The sequence below is a fragment of the Sinocyclocheilus anshuiensis genome, unplaced genomic scaffold (assembly GCF_001515605.1).
Source record: "Sinocyclocheilus anshuiensis isolate Anshui unplaced genomic scaffold, SAMN03320099.WGS_v1.1 scaffold278, whole genome shotgun sequence".
NCBI classification, from domain to species: Eukaryota; Metazoa; Chordata; class Actinopteri; order Cypriniformes; family Cyprinidae; genus Sinocyclocheilus; species Sinocyclocheilus anshuiensis.
Genome location: NW_015546072.1, coordinates 2,060,111 through 2,076,422, shown reverse-complemented (window position 1 = coordinate 2,076,422; position 16,312 = coordinate 2,060,111). Strand labels below are relative to the sequence as shown.

The following is a 16,312-nucleotide window of genomic DNA, read 5'->3' as shown; positions in this document are numbered from 1 at the left end:
TAAAAATCGACACGTTTCAGAAAGGCGGGGCATAGAGGAGAAACAATAATGTACAGTATGTGGAAAATAATGTGTTTTTTTAACCTTAAACTGCATAAACACATTTCATTACACAAAATAATGTTCTTTTTAGCAACATCATATGACCCCTTTAAGCAGCACAAATGTTTTCTACATTGGTAGCAAGAAATGTTTGTTGAGCATCAAATCATCATATTAGAATGATTTCTGAGGCATCATGTGACACTGAAGCCTGGAGAAATGACTGCTGAAAATTAAACTGTCATCACAGGAATAAATACAATTTTAAAATATATCCAAATAGAAAAAAATAGAACAATATTTCACAATATTAGTTTTTATTGTTCTTTTATTGTAAAATAAGAGGAAATAAATGGCAATCACAAAATAGCCAATTATTGATTGAATAATCAGCCTGAAAGGAGTTTTTGAAAGCGTCATTAAAGTGGTTATCATTTGTTGCATATGTGATGTGAAAACGTATTTTAATTTATAAGAATTATCCACTCACCCTTCACTCATTTAATCCGTTTCTGTTTTCTCAGTCAAAATCTGGAAGAAAATGCTCGAGAAAGATTACAACCACCCTTTCCTAAATTTTGAGGACCAGTTTTCATCCATTTCTATTAGTTCAGAGCAGCTGCTGGATGACCATGAAGGAAGTTGATGGAAGTGCATCGACGAATGAGACAAAATGTCTGTTTTTGTTTGTTTTGCAGAGCTGAGGTCACGCTTCTGTGACACGGAAACAGATCACTACAGAGTTTCCAACCCCGAGTGAGCCTTTAGCACCCTGTGAAAAATGTCAGGAATAGCTTGAAGTACCAAATGTGCCTGTCTAGAGGATTTTATGAAATAATGTAAACATATATTCCTGTAACCTGGAATCGAGAGGCAATACAGCTGAAAATAGAGAACAGCCCTTGACTAAAAATATTTTCTTATAGATATCACATACTTAGTTTGATGTTTCCACAGTCCGAATAGTGAATATTTTTGAAAATAGCTATTATCCCTCTATTTCTATTCAAATAAGTGTAATAGTTTGATAAAATGACAGAAACAATCTGAACCATTTAATTTATGTACATGTTTACATTTGTAAATCAAATGTATTTTTCTTCTCCAGTTGGATGCACAATTTTACTGATCATGACCACTGTGTTTGCAGCCCACGTGTCGTCATTATCTACAGGGTCTAGTTCATTCTGAAGGCTCATAAAGTGAATGATTGTTATGACCATGAGCTGTTTGTGGGAATACATCACTTACCTAAATCCTAGACCTCACTTTTAATTTATAATTCTCCTCTGGCTGTTCCTCAACACTAGCTAAGCCATTAATACTGAGTGCTCGAGGTGCTTCTCCTTAAAATTCTCAGTGTTAGTTTAGCTCTATGCCTTTATGCTGTTGACTGCAGTTAATAGGGAATGTGTGTGTTATGCACTTGTGTAGTACTCAGTGGTCTATGGCACATATATGTAGCATAGCGCTAACAATTCAAAACTTCACTTAGCAGTAACAAATCATTTTCACATGTAAACCTTTTTACCTGCTTCTATGTATTTTCAGAATGTTGACTTTGGGACCAAAAACAACTTTGTGATTGTGAAGGTTTTGGAATTTTCTCTAGTATTTGCAATAAATGATCTTATCCTTGAAAGACCATTATAAATGAATAGAAATCAGTAATGAATATGCAGTGCTTAAAAGGGATAGTTCACCAAAGTGAAAATTCTGTCATCATTTACTGACCCTCCAGTTGTTCTTTCCTGCTAAACACAAAACAAGATATTTTGATTAATGTTGGTAACCAAATAGTTTCTGGTCCTTGTTGACTTCCATTATATCTTTTTTTCCATATTATGGAAGTCAGTGGGGACCAGCAACTGTTTGGTTACCAGCATTCTTCAGAATTTATGTTCAACAGAAGAAAGAAACTCACACAGGTTTGAAACAACTTGAGGGTGAGTAAATGACCTTTTTCATTTGATTTTTTTGGGTGAGCTACTCCTTTAAAGGGATAATTCACTTAAAGGTTTCCACTATCATGACGTTCCAAGCCCATGAGACTTTTGTTCAGCTTCAAAACCTGAGAATTTTGTTCCTCTAAAAAGTCCTTTCACCCAAACGTGTAACAATTCAAAAAGTTCATGAAGAGATTGTAGAAGAAATCCTATGAGCGGTTTAATCCAAGTCTCCTAAAGAGACATTATCACTTTACATACTGAACAGATTCACTTTAGGCTTTTATTCACGTATTAACATTGATCAACACACAAATACAGTAAACCGCTTGATTCATATGGATTACGTTTATGTCTATGAACTTTTTGAACCATCCAAATTTTGGTGAAATAGACTTCAATGGACAGAAATGACATTAAATTATATTTTCGTTTGTGTTTTGAAATGGGGCATGAGGGTGAGTAAATGATGACAGAATTTAGGTGAACTGTCCCTTTAAATTTAATTATCAGGAAAAACATGCCATCACATCTAACCTCACCCCAAAAATTGGAAAAATGTATGTTTTTTTCTTATAGGCTATTTGAGAATGTGAAAAGAATGTTAACTGATCTGGAATAAAACCACCACTTCTTGGCTGAACCAGTTCTCTAAAAATGCTGCTTTTATCCATCTATGTTCAACGTCTTTGTAATATAACTTTTTATTTTAGCTCAAGACAATTGATAACATTTTTTTGCAAAACTGGTGTTGATTGAAATGTTATGGTCAAAAATAAAATCATTCCTAACCTTTGATTTTCTCTGGACATTGTCCAGCAGTGGATAGAAAACTGTGAAAGAATGTAAGGAACTCAAGCTAGAAACACCAATGCACCACTGTGCTAACAGTTTTTACATAACTTCATATTACATTACTTGCAGTGTTAAGCATCACATTGTTACATCACAAACAAAATACATATTGTTACCACAATGGATGATATAAAAACAAAAGGCTTGCATTCTAATTTAAACTACACAGAAAAGCTGCACAATAGTTCTTTCATGCTGAACCAAATGTTTGTCCTTGTATAGTGTTAAGTCAATGTTTGACTTAAAGTAACTCTTTAATGCTGCACTGCAGACCATAAATGTTCCATGATGAGACCAGCTGACCCGTCTGTGTCTGCCGCTGTAACTAGCTTCTCTGAGGCGCTCTACATCAAAGGACTGCCAGACTGTTTTGGGCTCACTGCCCTTGTGTTTGGTTAAGCTTTGACAACCCTTTTGTGAAGATCTAATCTATTATTTGGCATTCATCTTAATTCTGGTTATTGTCTTGAAGAGTGCCCAAGTTCAGATAATTATAAATCAGAAGGATGTGTCCGATGATGCTGTCTGTTTACCCTAAAACGAGTGAATATCCATGACTATTTTAACACTAAATCAATGTTATAAATAAAAATTCAATAAAATGGATTGGGAGCGACATACAAATACTAGATCTAGTTCAATAAATACACAGTAAAGTCTTTAGCTGTTTTGACCAAAGAAATCTCACACTTTTTATATTCATAGTATCATTGTGAATAAATATACAAAAGGAGCTCTTCTGTATTTTAAACTGTTTCCATTAAACCAGGGCTGTCCAAACTCGGTCCTGGAGGGCCGGTGTCCTGCAGAGTTTAGCTCCAACTTGCCTCAACACACCTGCTGGTAAGTTTCTAGTATGCATATAAGAGCTTGATTAGCTGGTTCAGGTGTGTTTAATTGGGGTTGGAGCTAAACTCTGCAGGACACCGGCCGTCCAGGACCGAGTTTGGGCACCCCTGCATTAAACTATGCCCATTTTTAGCAACAATCAACTTTCAAAGATCAGGAGCAGCAAGCATTGAGAAAAGTGCCAGGTCTCAAGAGAAAGTGGCAGAAACTCATAGTGGGATGTTTTGTGGATGTCTGCTATGAGGTAGTAGGTTGAAGAAACATTTGAAAGGTTTAACAATTAATATAATGCTCTTTAGTGGTGTATTTTTGAACAGTGGTTGGTCAATGTGTAATGGTTTGAATGACGCTGCCTTTTAATCTAATTTTCAACCCATTACTGCAGCTTCCTGCTGTTTAGCCTGAATTATCCACAGAAACTGCGAACTGTATCTGTAGTTGTGCATACTGACAGATACAACATAGCAGGGGTGCGTTTCCCAAAAGAATTGCTAGCCAACTATGGTTGCAAATTGGCAGTTTTTAGAAACCATAGTTCCAACGAACAAAAATGGCATCGCAAAGTCATGTGGATAGAACTACAGCTCTCACCCTGTAGTTACAACCATAGTTTCTTTTTAGAATGACATGTGGATCAACAGATCATGCGCTTGAGTAAAATACGCAAGCTGACATAGAATATATATACAAATTTAATTCTATGTCTTTTAGTTTGTCAAGAGAATGAAAGCGCAGTTTTTGAAGAGTGTGAACGAACCGCGAATGAAGCACAATGTTCGCCATTGTATTGCTTCATTCGCGGTTCATTGACACTCTTCAAAAAAGATATTATAGTCCTCAGATGCCATGTTTGTTATCGATAATCTGACATTAATTTGATCCGAAATGATTCATTAGCAGAAGTAATTACTCCACCAGCGTGACCTCAGTAACGACAGTTCTAGATTGTCGAACCAGTGTGGTTCAAATGATCAGTCAGCAGTTTCGGGAATCAGTTATGAATAGCACTGGTAGTTCAGCAGCAAGTTATGTCACTGTACAGGAAACGCACCCCGGATCGCTGAAAGAACCCTTCTCACATCTCTACTAACAAAGTGCTTGACAGTTTGAGCAGAACACAACCAGACAAAATAATCCCAAACCTCTGAAGTTAAAGTCACAAAACAGTCAAGATTCACTTGAAAATTATGTCAGGGTTTCCAAGTATCCCAGAGGTTCAAAAACACCTCCCGTTTCCTCAGCTTCAGATGTTTTGTCACATTTGACCTCTTTGTGTCCCTGTACAGGGATGCTGTCTTGTAGTACAAGGATGTTATCACTGATAACGTCACTGACCATACTGTAGTCCTCCCTGACCAGAGGTTTCTGGTCTTCGTCAACCTCAACGTACTCCGAAAGTCCAGCAGGGCTGATGCTGACGTGCTCACAATTACTACCGGAGCTCATTTTAGTGTTTTGGTCCTGAGCTTTTACTGGTGAGCCATTGCAATTAAGGTGAAGTAGTTGTTGAGGCTCTCCAAGGACACTTAGTTGATTGGAAACGGTCCCAGAGTGGACATTTTCGCTCAGTGTTGTTTTGAGATCCTGGCTGCTGTTCAATGAGATCTTGATGCTGTTTTGAGAGACCTTTTGTGCATTATCTGTGGGACGATTTTCTCCCTTGTGGTACTCAAGATGAGCTTTGCCATCAAAATCCATTTCCTCATCATAGTCGGAGACCACAAGATACTCCACTTGACGGTCTGAACTCTGGGCTATTTGAGGATATCCTGGAGAAATCAGAGCACTGAAGATCTCCTCAGACTTCCCACTCTGTGAAATGAGAAGTAAAATGACTTTTGTATATTGGAACTGCAGTTTTGTGGGGTCAGTTCATCGTCTGTTAGAAAGTTTTTTGAAAATCCCCTCCTATTTTTGTGACCATGATTGAAGATTTCAACACAGATTGTTCTGAGAAAGTGTCACAATGTAATGCACATTTTGTGAAGAAGCTGTTATTGACGAATTGGACAGTTCAAAAATTATATTGGATTTAACAGCAAACCCACAGCTGTTTAAACTTTACATTGAAGTCTTAAGAGCAAAACAACAAAATAATGGCTCATTTAAAGGGATAGTTCACCCAAAAATGAAAATTCTGTCATCATTTACTCCTGTGGAACACAAAAACGATATTTTGAAGAATGTTGATAACCAAACAATCGGTCCCTGTTCACTAACTTTATTATATTTTTGACCATACAATGAAAGTAAATAGGAACCAAAACTGTTTGGTTACCAACATTCTTCAAAATATCTTCTATGTTTCACAGAAAATACAAAGTCATACAGGTTTATCCTGTAAAAATAAATTAAAAAAAAGCTCAAAAGTAAAACTAATCTGCACTACAAAACAAAACTGCACCTTAGAAAAATGAATTAATAAAATATGATATGATATAACGCATGAATTATGGTAGTGTCTGCTGTACCTTAAGGAGCTGAGTGTCTAAGCCACTGATTTTCGGTTCTGGAACTGGTGGCAGTAAAAAAAATGCTTCACCCTAGAGAAGAATAAGGAAATACAGAATTAACTTGCCATTATATTATTTTATTTTATTATCATAATTATAAACATACTGGTTGTAGTGCAAGTTGTTTTATCCTTCGGTAAAGTTTTGCACTTTGTTATTCTTATAGTTACTGACATATAGCAGCTAATAAATCAGAAGGAAAATCGTTTTGAAAAATAAAGTGGATACAATGTTATATTAAAGGGGTCATATGATGTTGCTAAAAAGAACATTATTTTGTGTATTTGGTGTAATGAAATATGTTTATGTGGTTTAAGGTTAAAAAAACACATTATTTTCCACATACTGTACATTATTGTTTCTCCTCTATGCCCCGCCTTTCTGAAACGCGTTGATTTTTACAAAGCTCATCGGTCTGAAAAGCGAGCTGTGCTCTGATTGGCCAGCTATCTAGTGCGTTGTGATTGGTTGAATACCTCAAGTGTGTGACGGAAATGTTACGCCCCTACCATATTGTGATGCCTTGTCCCGGCCGGAGCAACGAGACAAAAACATTAAAACCTATTATAAACGAGGCATTTGTTGCATCCAGTGGGGACATAATTACGGATTATAATTACTTGTTACGCGTTGCATTGCATCGCGCCACGTAAACATAAAACCATGTCTGCATTTGTGATCGGAGAAATGACAAACAACAAGCCTACTCTACACTGCTCAAAACTCGCGTTTGAATCGTCAGTGGCAAATTCTTTAAATGAAAACTTACTTACAGTCTGTGAGTCAGAACAGCCGGCATTGTAGTCTACTCTCCCAGGATCAGGAAACAGTCCTCCATAAAACAAAAATCTGGACACATCTGAATATTTGGGTTGAACTGTTATGGAACAGTGTTGTAAATACAACTTAACCACTGATTTCTAGTTGTGTCCTCTTTTGGAAGACCAAATAAAGTAGTTTCGCTTTCACAAAGAAACGCACAGTGTCTTCACAACATGGCGGCGGCAGCAACAATAAAGTTACGCCTTCTTTCTTTGCGTGAACATTTGGGCGGCGTTATGCAAATCTTCCCACATAGTGACGTAGACATGTGTGGGCGTATTTAAACGAGCCGTTTTAGGAGGGCATGGACTAGTCTCAACTTTTATAAAGAATATCTCTTTGGGTTTGAGACTTCAGTCTTTGCAACTTTAGGGATCTTATCTATTCACGAACAGCTCGTAACACTCCAAAGAGAAAGGAAAACTTGAAATAGCATCATATGACCCCTTTAATGTTCAATTTGTGTCACACATTAGTGTAGAGAATACTGTATTCTGTAGGAAAATCTGGGAAAACGTATCTTTTTATGTACAGTTATCAGTGTAAATCCCTTTGTCATTGTGATGAGGTGGGTGGGATATCATGCTTACGGTTTCATCTTGACTGTCAGCACTCCTGCAGTCAACAGGAAAATGATGACGGTTAGCGTGACGGCAATAATCATAACCGCATTCTGTGTGTCAGACATATCTGCAATGTGAGAAACACAAAGCCTTGTTTACATTTTCGCTTTCAGTTTTCATCATCTTTTAATGCTGTACTGTATAATGAGTTCAAATAGATCTAAAGGCAGAATTAAACATTTATTCATATTTCATTTTTAATATAGCCTGGACACTGTTATGCAAGGCTAAAAATGCTGAGTAATGCAGCACAATGGCTGGAGGTGTGAAAGATTGGATTGCTGGAGCTGGTATCATCTTACCGTCTGGAATCTGGATGAATGCAGAGGGGCTCCATTCACTCCAGAGGCCGTGGTCTAGTTTACAGCGCACTTGCACAACGTAACTTGCTCCAGGCTGCGGACTGTAGGTGCTGAACTCCAATTGTTTTCCAGCACTATATGACTAAAAACACAAGAACCAAAACTATGTCTCAGTCATAATTACATTACATAGTTTCAAAACTTTTAAATGCAAAAATTAGACTCCTAATACAAAAATATGTTCTTTTTGATAATAAGTTGATAATAATTAATTAAAACTAGTGCTGTCAAACGATTAATCGCGATTAATCGCACCCAAAATAAAAGTTTTTGTTTACATAATATATATGTGTGAACTGTGTATATTTATTATGTATATATATAAATACACACTCATACAGTATATATATTGAGAATATATTTACATGTATATATTTATATAATTTATATTATATATAAATATATTTAATATACAAATATAACATATTTTTCTTTAATTTATACATGCATGTGTGTGTATTTATATATACATAATAAATATACACAGTACACACACATTTTATGTGAACAAAAACTTTTATTTTGGATGCGATTAATCGCGATTAATCGTTTGACAGCACCAATTAAAACATTTAGAAGCAAATTTATATAAATACAGTATATGGAATGTTTTTTTTTTTATTAGAAAAATACATAAAACTTTATGGTTTAAATATTATATCTGTCCCAGTTGAAAGCCCTGGCCTTAAATAGTTTTGATTTTAAAAAGAACAATTACAAAGCATAAGAACATTTAAGAACCTTGATGACCTTGAAATGATTTGAATCTCACCTCCCAACTGCTGTCCTCCTTGTCTCCGCTGTTCTCAATTTTTAAGCGAACTTCATATTTGATTGTTACCCAGCCTGAACGCGTGTCTGCGTCATGCGGAGGCTGCCACTGCACCAGGAAATAGGGGCTGTTCGTGGTCTGAATGAAAGTCACATTCACATTCTCTGGAGGGTGAGGCTGCACTGTGTGGAACAAGATCAATCATCTTAAATGGCAATCAACTGCACAGACATTAGAATAGTAGAATCAGTGACAACAATATATGTACTAAAAAAGGAAATAAACTGAACTTGACAACTATTCATATGCTTCTTATACACTACCATTCAAAAGCTCAGGGTTAGTATGAATTTGTATTTCTTTTTTTGGGATACTTTTTATTCAGTAAGAATACATTAAATTGATCGAAAGTGACAGTAAAGACATAATGTTACAAAATATTTATATTTTTTTTAAATGCTCTTTTAAATGCTAAATACATTTTGAACTTAGTTAATCAAAGAACCATGAAAAAATGTATTACTGTTTCCACAAAAATATTAAGCAGCACAATGTTTTCAACATTAATGATAAGAAATGTGTCTTGAGCACCAAATCAGCATATTAGAAATTAAATATATTCAAATATATTCAAATAGAAAACTGTTATTTTAAATTGTAATAATATTTCACAATATTACTCTTTTATTGTATTTTTGATCAAATAAATGCATCCTCGATGAACATGAGATGTCTTTTAAAAACTTTTTTTTTTAAATCATAATGATCCCAGCCTTTGAACAGTAGTGTATTTATGCTCATAATGCATTAAAAAAAAACAGAGCATCAACCATGTCCCATATGCCAGCGCATTCAAGCATCTGCAGTGGGATATTCGATACATGGCTCGAGTTTTGCAGTATGCAAGACACAAACCTGTTCATCCTCATTCTGTTCCATTAGTCAGCCAGAGCTGCTTCTGTTTAGTGCCATTTAGTACTTTTCCATTCCACTCAGATGCTCTAAAAGTCATCATTGTTTAACTCACCGTTACAGATGGAAGAGCCCAGTGCGCACACATTTCTAGCTGAACTGGTTTAAGGGAAATTGTAACTAAACTATGTAACTGCACATGCAGTGTTATCTGTCTTGTGTTCTAGTATGATGATCTAACCGAAAGTTCAAAAGTTCAAAGAATAAATGTTTCACCGTAAAGATTTTGCTGATTTTGCTGTGTGTGCCCTTATGTAGCCACAGGAAATCTTTATATATGCTATATTTAGTGTGTGGCTGTTGTCAAAACAACACTGAAATTGGCCTCTGTAGTAAAACATCATTAACCATTCATGCACGGTCAGTATACACTAGGGGTATATTACAAGCACATAAAAACAAAAGCATTTCTGGATGCATTTCAATATTTTGTAAACACATTACATGAACTCACCGATATCCATAACATCAACTTCAACAGATTCCGAATAGGCTTTTCCCAGTGCATTGGAGGCCACCACTGTGATGTTGTATATGATCCAAATAGACGTGTGTTGCTTATCAAAATAACAGGAATTGTTTCCCGCCTTATGATAATCCGGACACTCAAAGACTTCCAAAGAACTGAAAAAGTTTTTGATAGTTTAAAGTTTAAAATTAATGATTTGTTGACTAATCTTTTGACAACAAATTAACCAAAACCTGTGATTTCTTATCAAATGTGTAAACATGAACTCATTTACTATACTAGGTTTAGTGTGTTTATTAATAAGTGTGTGTGTGGTGTACAACTTAAACAAATATTTAGAAAATAAGACAAAATGAAGATCAGAACTATCATACCAAAGTTTAATTATGAAAGAAATTAATACTTTTATTCAGCAAATATGCTTTAAACCCATCAAAGTGACAGTAAATACATTTGTAATGATACAAAAAATTGCTGCTTCAAACAAATGTTCTTTTGATGTTTCCATTCATCAAAAAAATCTGGAAAAAAAATGTATTGCAGTTTCCACAAAAAACTGTTAAAGAGCACAGCTGTTTTCAACATTGAAAATAAATCAATAATCAATATTGATAAGTAATATTTCTTGAGCAATAAATCAGCATATTAGTATGATTTCTGAAGGATCATGTGACACTGAAGACTGGAGTAATGATGCTGAAAATATAGCTTTGCCATCACAGGAATAAAAAAAATAAAAAAGTAAAATGTCTAAAACATATTAAACAAGAAAAAAGTAAACTGTAATATATTACACAATATTACAGTTTTTACTTTTGCTTGGTGAGCAAAAGAGACTTCTTTCAATAACTGAACCAAAACACTAAAACAGTTCATTTTACTGATACAAACAAAATTATGGAATATTTTATTGAGACAAATATGTTAAACTATGTCATAACAGGCACACAATAGCTGGGTTTCCATCACCCTGCTTTTATGCGCATTTTGAAGTATCGCATCAGAATCGAAACGCTGAATTTCGAATAAATATACCTTCATTCGCAAAAAAGTTTTTACGCTCGCTTGAGGTGGTTTTTGACTTGTGCAAAAAAGGGTTAATGCGAATAATGGGAGATGGAAATGCATTTCGCGCAAATAAATTCCTCCAAGCGCATCAAAAAAGTCATGTGACTTTGCGCTATGGGACGGCAAAACCTGACTAACCAGCGGACCGACATTCGGAAATGCCCGAGCAAAGTCTGTCATCAAAGTATTTCTGTATAATTGCCTCCCAGAACTGTTAAACGACTGCGTTCCCAAACAGCAGCATCCACCTCCGAAAGCAATTACTGCATTCATTGTGTTTCGTCTGCTCGTTCTGAGGTGCAAGTAATTTATTATATAGGAACATTATTATATTCAGTAGCTTCTCCTACTTTTCTTAGTGATGTATAGTGCCAGTTTATCAGAAAGTGATGATTTTGTTCTCTTTGACTTGTTGGATGGAAACTATGCTTGTTCGCAAATGTTTTGTGCGATATTCCAATTTTGCGCATAAGTTAAATTCGCAACTTTGGATGGAAACCCAGCTAATGAGGCAACTACCCATATTCTGATACAGGGAAAAAAAGAATGGAAATATACTTTTATGACAGCAAGCTGAACAATGCTGAATAGTGATGTAGGCTGCACTCACCTCTCTTTTCTGAAATACAGGTGGTAGCTGGTGGGCAGTCCACCTGTTGATCCAGGCTCCCACCAGCAAGTGAACGTCTCTTTCTCAGGCGACCGACATCTTGTTAGTGTGGGCCTCCCCGGAGGAGAAAGACCTGGAAAGATAGTGTAATTCAAGAGTATATGAAAACATATCTGTAAGAATATTAGGACTAAACTAAAAGTGGTATTCAAAGACTAACAGAATATTATTGAATGCTGCAAATAGCCCATATTATTATTTAGTGTGTTGTAAAGTATTTATGGGTGTTTCATATACTGAAAACTAAAATGTATTATTAAAAACTAGAATTCTTTGAATTATACTACTTTTAAATTCAGTACAGAATTTAAAAATCGGTATCCTGTTTGCTGATGGATTGTATATAAACAACAGGTCTCCAAATGATTAAATGATAGAAAATCGCTCACCAAAACCCAATAGTTTACAACAACAACAAAAAATTGATAAACACAACAACAACTGCCTGAATTTATTATTTGAAACTGTTTCCCTTACTTACACATGCTGTGTGAGGTCCAAGAGAGAAGCCATATCAGAGTCAGTGCCTGCTCTGCATCTCTCCACATTTTTCCTGCATGAGAAACAAATGTCCACAAAGTCAATGAAGTGTCCACACCACCTGTAGAGCTTGTTTCTACTTGAAACATCAATCTAGATCTGCAAAACAACCACTTAGCATGTGTAAACAACACCTTTACTCATCACAACAGCTAAAAGGTCATCATGTGTACAAAATTGTATGCAATTTAGCATTGAGTTAACTCTGTGCTAAGATGATTTTATCTGATTTCATGAATCTTTTCTTATCATGATCAGTGATAACTACACAGTGATGTACTGGTACAGAATTTTTTTTGTCTCAAAACTGATCAATGATTATTTCTCACAGCACAGTAACGTACAAGGTTATAAACACAAGGCATCAACAAAAGAGTCGAACACTGCAAACGCAGGTGCAGAGAGGTGATTTAATGGAAAGTTACTGCCTTGGAAATGGATGAGTTCCAATGAGAGACAGTTTGAAAGGGCAATCAATGTGCTTTATGTTTTTGGATCATTGTAGAAACACTTTACTGCAGTCTTTGAATTGCATCTATATTCTTCATTTTATATTTCTTTTATGTTTCGGTTTCCATGAGCATGCCATCAGCTTTATTTGCAAATACGTAGGTAGCCAAGAACGCGATTTACCCAGATGGAACAAGCTATTGTCTGTGGTCAGTACAGTCCTTTATTTTCCAACATTATAGAAGGAAGTGGATTAAAGTCCAGGTTTAAATGACCTCAAAACATTTGACATTAACTTTCTATTTCGGTGCCAGACAACTTAAATATTTATTTTCATCTTAGCAGCAGCAAGTTTGACAACAGGACTACCAAAAAATAATATGTACATATTTTACATAATATACATTCCTACACATTCTTATCAAATAATATACCGTAAGTAGGCCTGTCACAATAACAACTTTTTGTTGTGCGATATATTGCCGCAGAAATAATTGCGATAAGCGATATTATTGTAATTTTAAAGACCATTTTATGCCACTGAATATATATTCATAATGTAACAGCATAATAATGCAAGAAGGCCTACACTTCCAAATGACAACAAACTTAATTTTTAAGAATATTTAGATCATGGAAATTAAGTATCAAAATATTAGATACCTTAAAAAACTTGAATAAATAGTAAATAAACATTTTCTAACAAAAAGTGCGAAGTAACAAGTAGAAAAAAAGAAAAATGCACAAAGAACTTTTATGGAGATTTTTCCATCTACAGATTTTTCCCTGACCTTCTTTTCTCTGTAAATTAAGGGTGCACACTATTGCTGAAAAACACAATCACTACTTAGTATGCACAAAGACACAGATCCCTAAACAAGACCATATCTGCAGATTAAACTTTTTTTGTAGAAGCATTTTTTAAATTTGAACTAGCACCAACTACACCACGTTATGTACGAGAAGCTGCAAAAGACACAGGCGCAAGTGGAATTTAAAAAACACGATGACATAAATTTTTAAGGAAAAATAATGGGTGATATATTGTGTCACCAAAAATTATTGAGGTAATGTACATATATTGCGCGATAAGTCGATATATTGATTATTGCGACAGGCTTAAATATAAGGTGATCAGTGTGAAAATCAAAATTGACCAGGAATGGTCTTTTAAAAACTGCTTGTAAATCTCTTATTATGCTATATTATCACCAAATCTTGAATTCAACCTTTTTGTCAACTTGTTTTCTTTCAGTTTGCACAGGTTATTTCTTTTTGGAACTGACTGGTTGTAGGCCTCATTGATCTGAGCTTATGCACCTCCGTTTTTAAGTGGAAAATAAGCATTATTTGTGGATGTTTACTCAAAAACTGAGGTGTATGAGCTCAGATCAATGAGGCCTATGATCAATCAGTTCTAAAAATAAATACAAAACCTGTGCTAACTGGAGGAAAAGTTTGATAAAAAGTTGAATCCATTATTTGGTAGTAATCACAAATTTATAAGAAATTTTTTGTAGGCCAGTCATTTATGATCAAGTGATCAAGAACTCCACAAGTGTAACAAGGTGTGGGGGGTACTATCTGGGATCCAATACAAAATGTGTAAACATAGTCTAGTCAATCAATTACAAAAGCAAGTCTTCTCTACAATTCGGTTCATCTGATACTCAAAACATTACTAAGGAACAGCAAACTAGACTATAATTACTAAGTCATAAACTCCTGTCTTCTCATGTCATTCCTCCAGGGGCCAATTCTGCCCAGCATTCTCACTGATAACAATGTGATAGCCATAAACAAACACATATTGCTTCAGTAAGCCTAGACCAGGCAGGTCAGACAGTCAACCCATGATCCCAGATCAACCCAGCTGAAGAAAAAAAAGGCGTAGGCTATTGCTTTACAGATAGAAGAGGTTATGTCATGAAGACGGATATCTATACCTCTGTCGATCTACTTCAACGTCTAAGCTTCTTTAAACAGTTTTTATAAAGTAGTAATAATAATAAACTACATATAATAATATTGATTATGAGTGTGTTTACATGTGCTTACTTGCATAGACCATAAGACGCAATATTAACGAATTACAAAAATAGTGCAAATCAAGGATACAGCTGTTTACCGCAATTTAATAATCCTTGTACATATTAGTTCTAATTGCGGTATGGTCCACAAAAACAACAACAACAATTTTGCAAATCACGATATGCGTATAGTTATACAGTATATAATAAATATCCATCGCATAATAAAACATAATATTGATGTGTATCACTTGACGGAGACTCACCTGGATCCGCCACCCAATCCGTGACCGAAATTACACACACAGCTTTACCTGTGATTTTCCCATATTCCACATACGCGCTGCATTTTGGACTGACTTTTGGACGGAGCACAGTCTTTCCTAAGCGCCGTCCCCCCAAAATCGCGCACTATGAGAGTGGGAAAAGCCAAATACAAAGTCACCCTGTTGACACCGCAGTGCTTCCGAGTCTCCAGTTGCACACAAACAGCCCTGAAGCTGCAGGGAGAGTCTTGAGGAGTGGCATACAGGCGACGACGTTACAGCACACACACATTACCTGCCAATGGCACGGTGTGCGTAACAACTGTAAACCACTCGAGTAAAGTTCGTCAATATAAAACTTTGATGTTCGTCTAATAACGCCTTGTTTGGACGTTTAAAAATAGTGTAATGTCTGAAAAACGACGGACAAAGGAGGCTCCGTTTCTGAACGTTAGTTTTTAAACGTTTACAGATATACAGGTCAGGGCTACACACAGGCGGAGGGTGAACCAACTCCAGGGTAAGGCTAAAAGCAGCCAAATGTATTAAACATCATAAACCCGTCTTTTTAGACAATAACAAGACATGGGTGTCATGTAGGCTAAAAAAATGTTTATTGGGACTGAATTTGTATTTAACGTGATTGCAATTTAATAAAAGCGTTAGAAATTGATAAGTAGCCATAACGTTTCCTTTCCACAGTTATTCAAACAGCGAATAAATTATATATAGAAAGTGACATTATCACTAACATTGATCTATCGCGAGTTTAAGCACTCTAAAAAAAAACTATCATTATAATCACTGAAGCTGTATACACTATGAAATGAATCTCTTACTTACATTGTAGGTACATCTGCGCTTTGTTGTTTATTATGAGAGAATTCGCAAGAGTCCGTCCGGTATTCAGTCAGCGAACACGCGCGCACTCAACAAAACTGATGAGATTCAACGATGGCTCATCTGAACGCCTCTGATTGGCCATTGCATTCCTAAGTTCAACAGAATTGTGTGTGATTGGTTAAAATGCGCAACATCGTAAAAACGCCTAAAATGAAATACG

At 35.6% G+C, this 16,312-nt stretch overlaps 1 protein-coding gene and 1 pseudogene across 4 annotated transcripts in view; one reads left to right on the top strand and one right to left on the bottom strand.

Moving 5' to 3' along the window:
- Positions 1-1,793, top strand: part of LOC107699755 (selenocysteine insertion sequence-binding protein 2-like) — a 9,982-nt gene extending 8,189 nt beyond the window's left edge. For 3 of the 4 annotated variants that reach the window (XM_016501106.1, XM_016501104.1, XM_016501105.1), the window contains exon 18: positions 567-1,793. In XM_016501106.1, coding sequence (XP_016356592.1) covers positions 567-688 — 122 coding nt within the window. In that variant the 3' untranslated portion in view covers positions 689-1,793. The remainder of the gene's footprint in view (positions 1-566) is intronic. The other variant, XM_016501107.1, reaches the window with a different exon arrangement.
- Positions 1,794-3,810: 2,017 nt separating this feature from the next.
- On the bottom strand, positions 3,811-15,489 carry LOC107699753 (prolactin receptor-like; annotated as a pseudogene).
- Between the last annotated feature and the right edge of the window lie 823 nt (positions 15,490-16,312).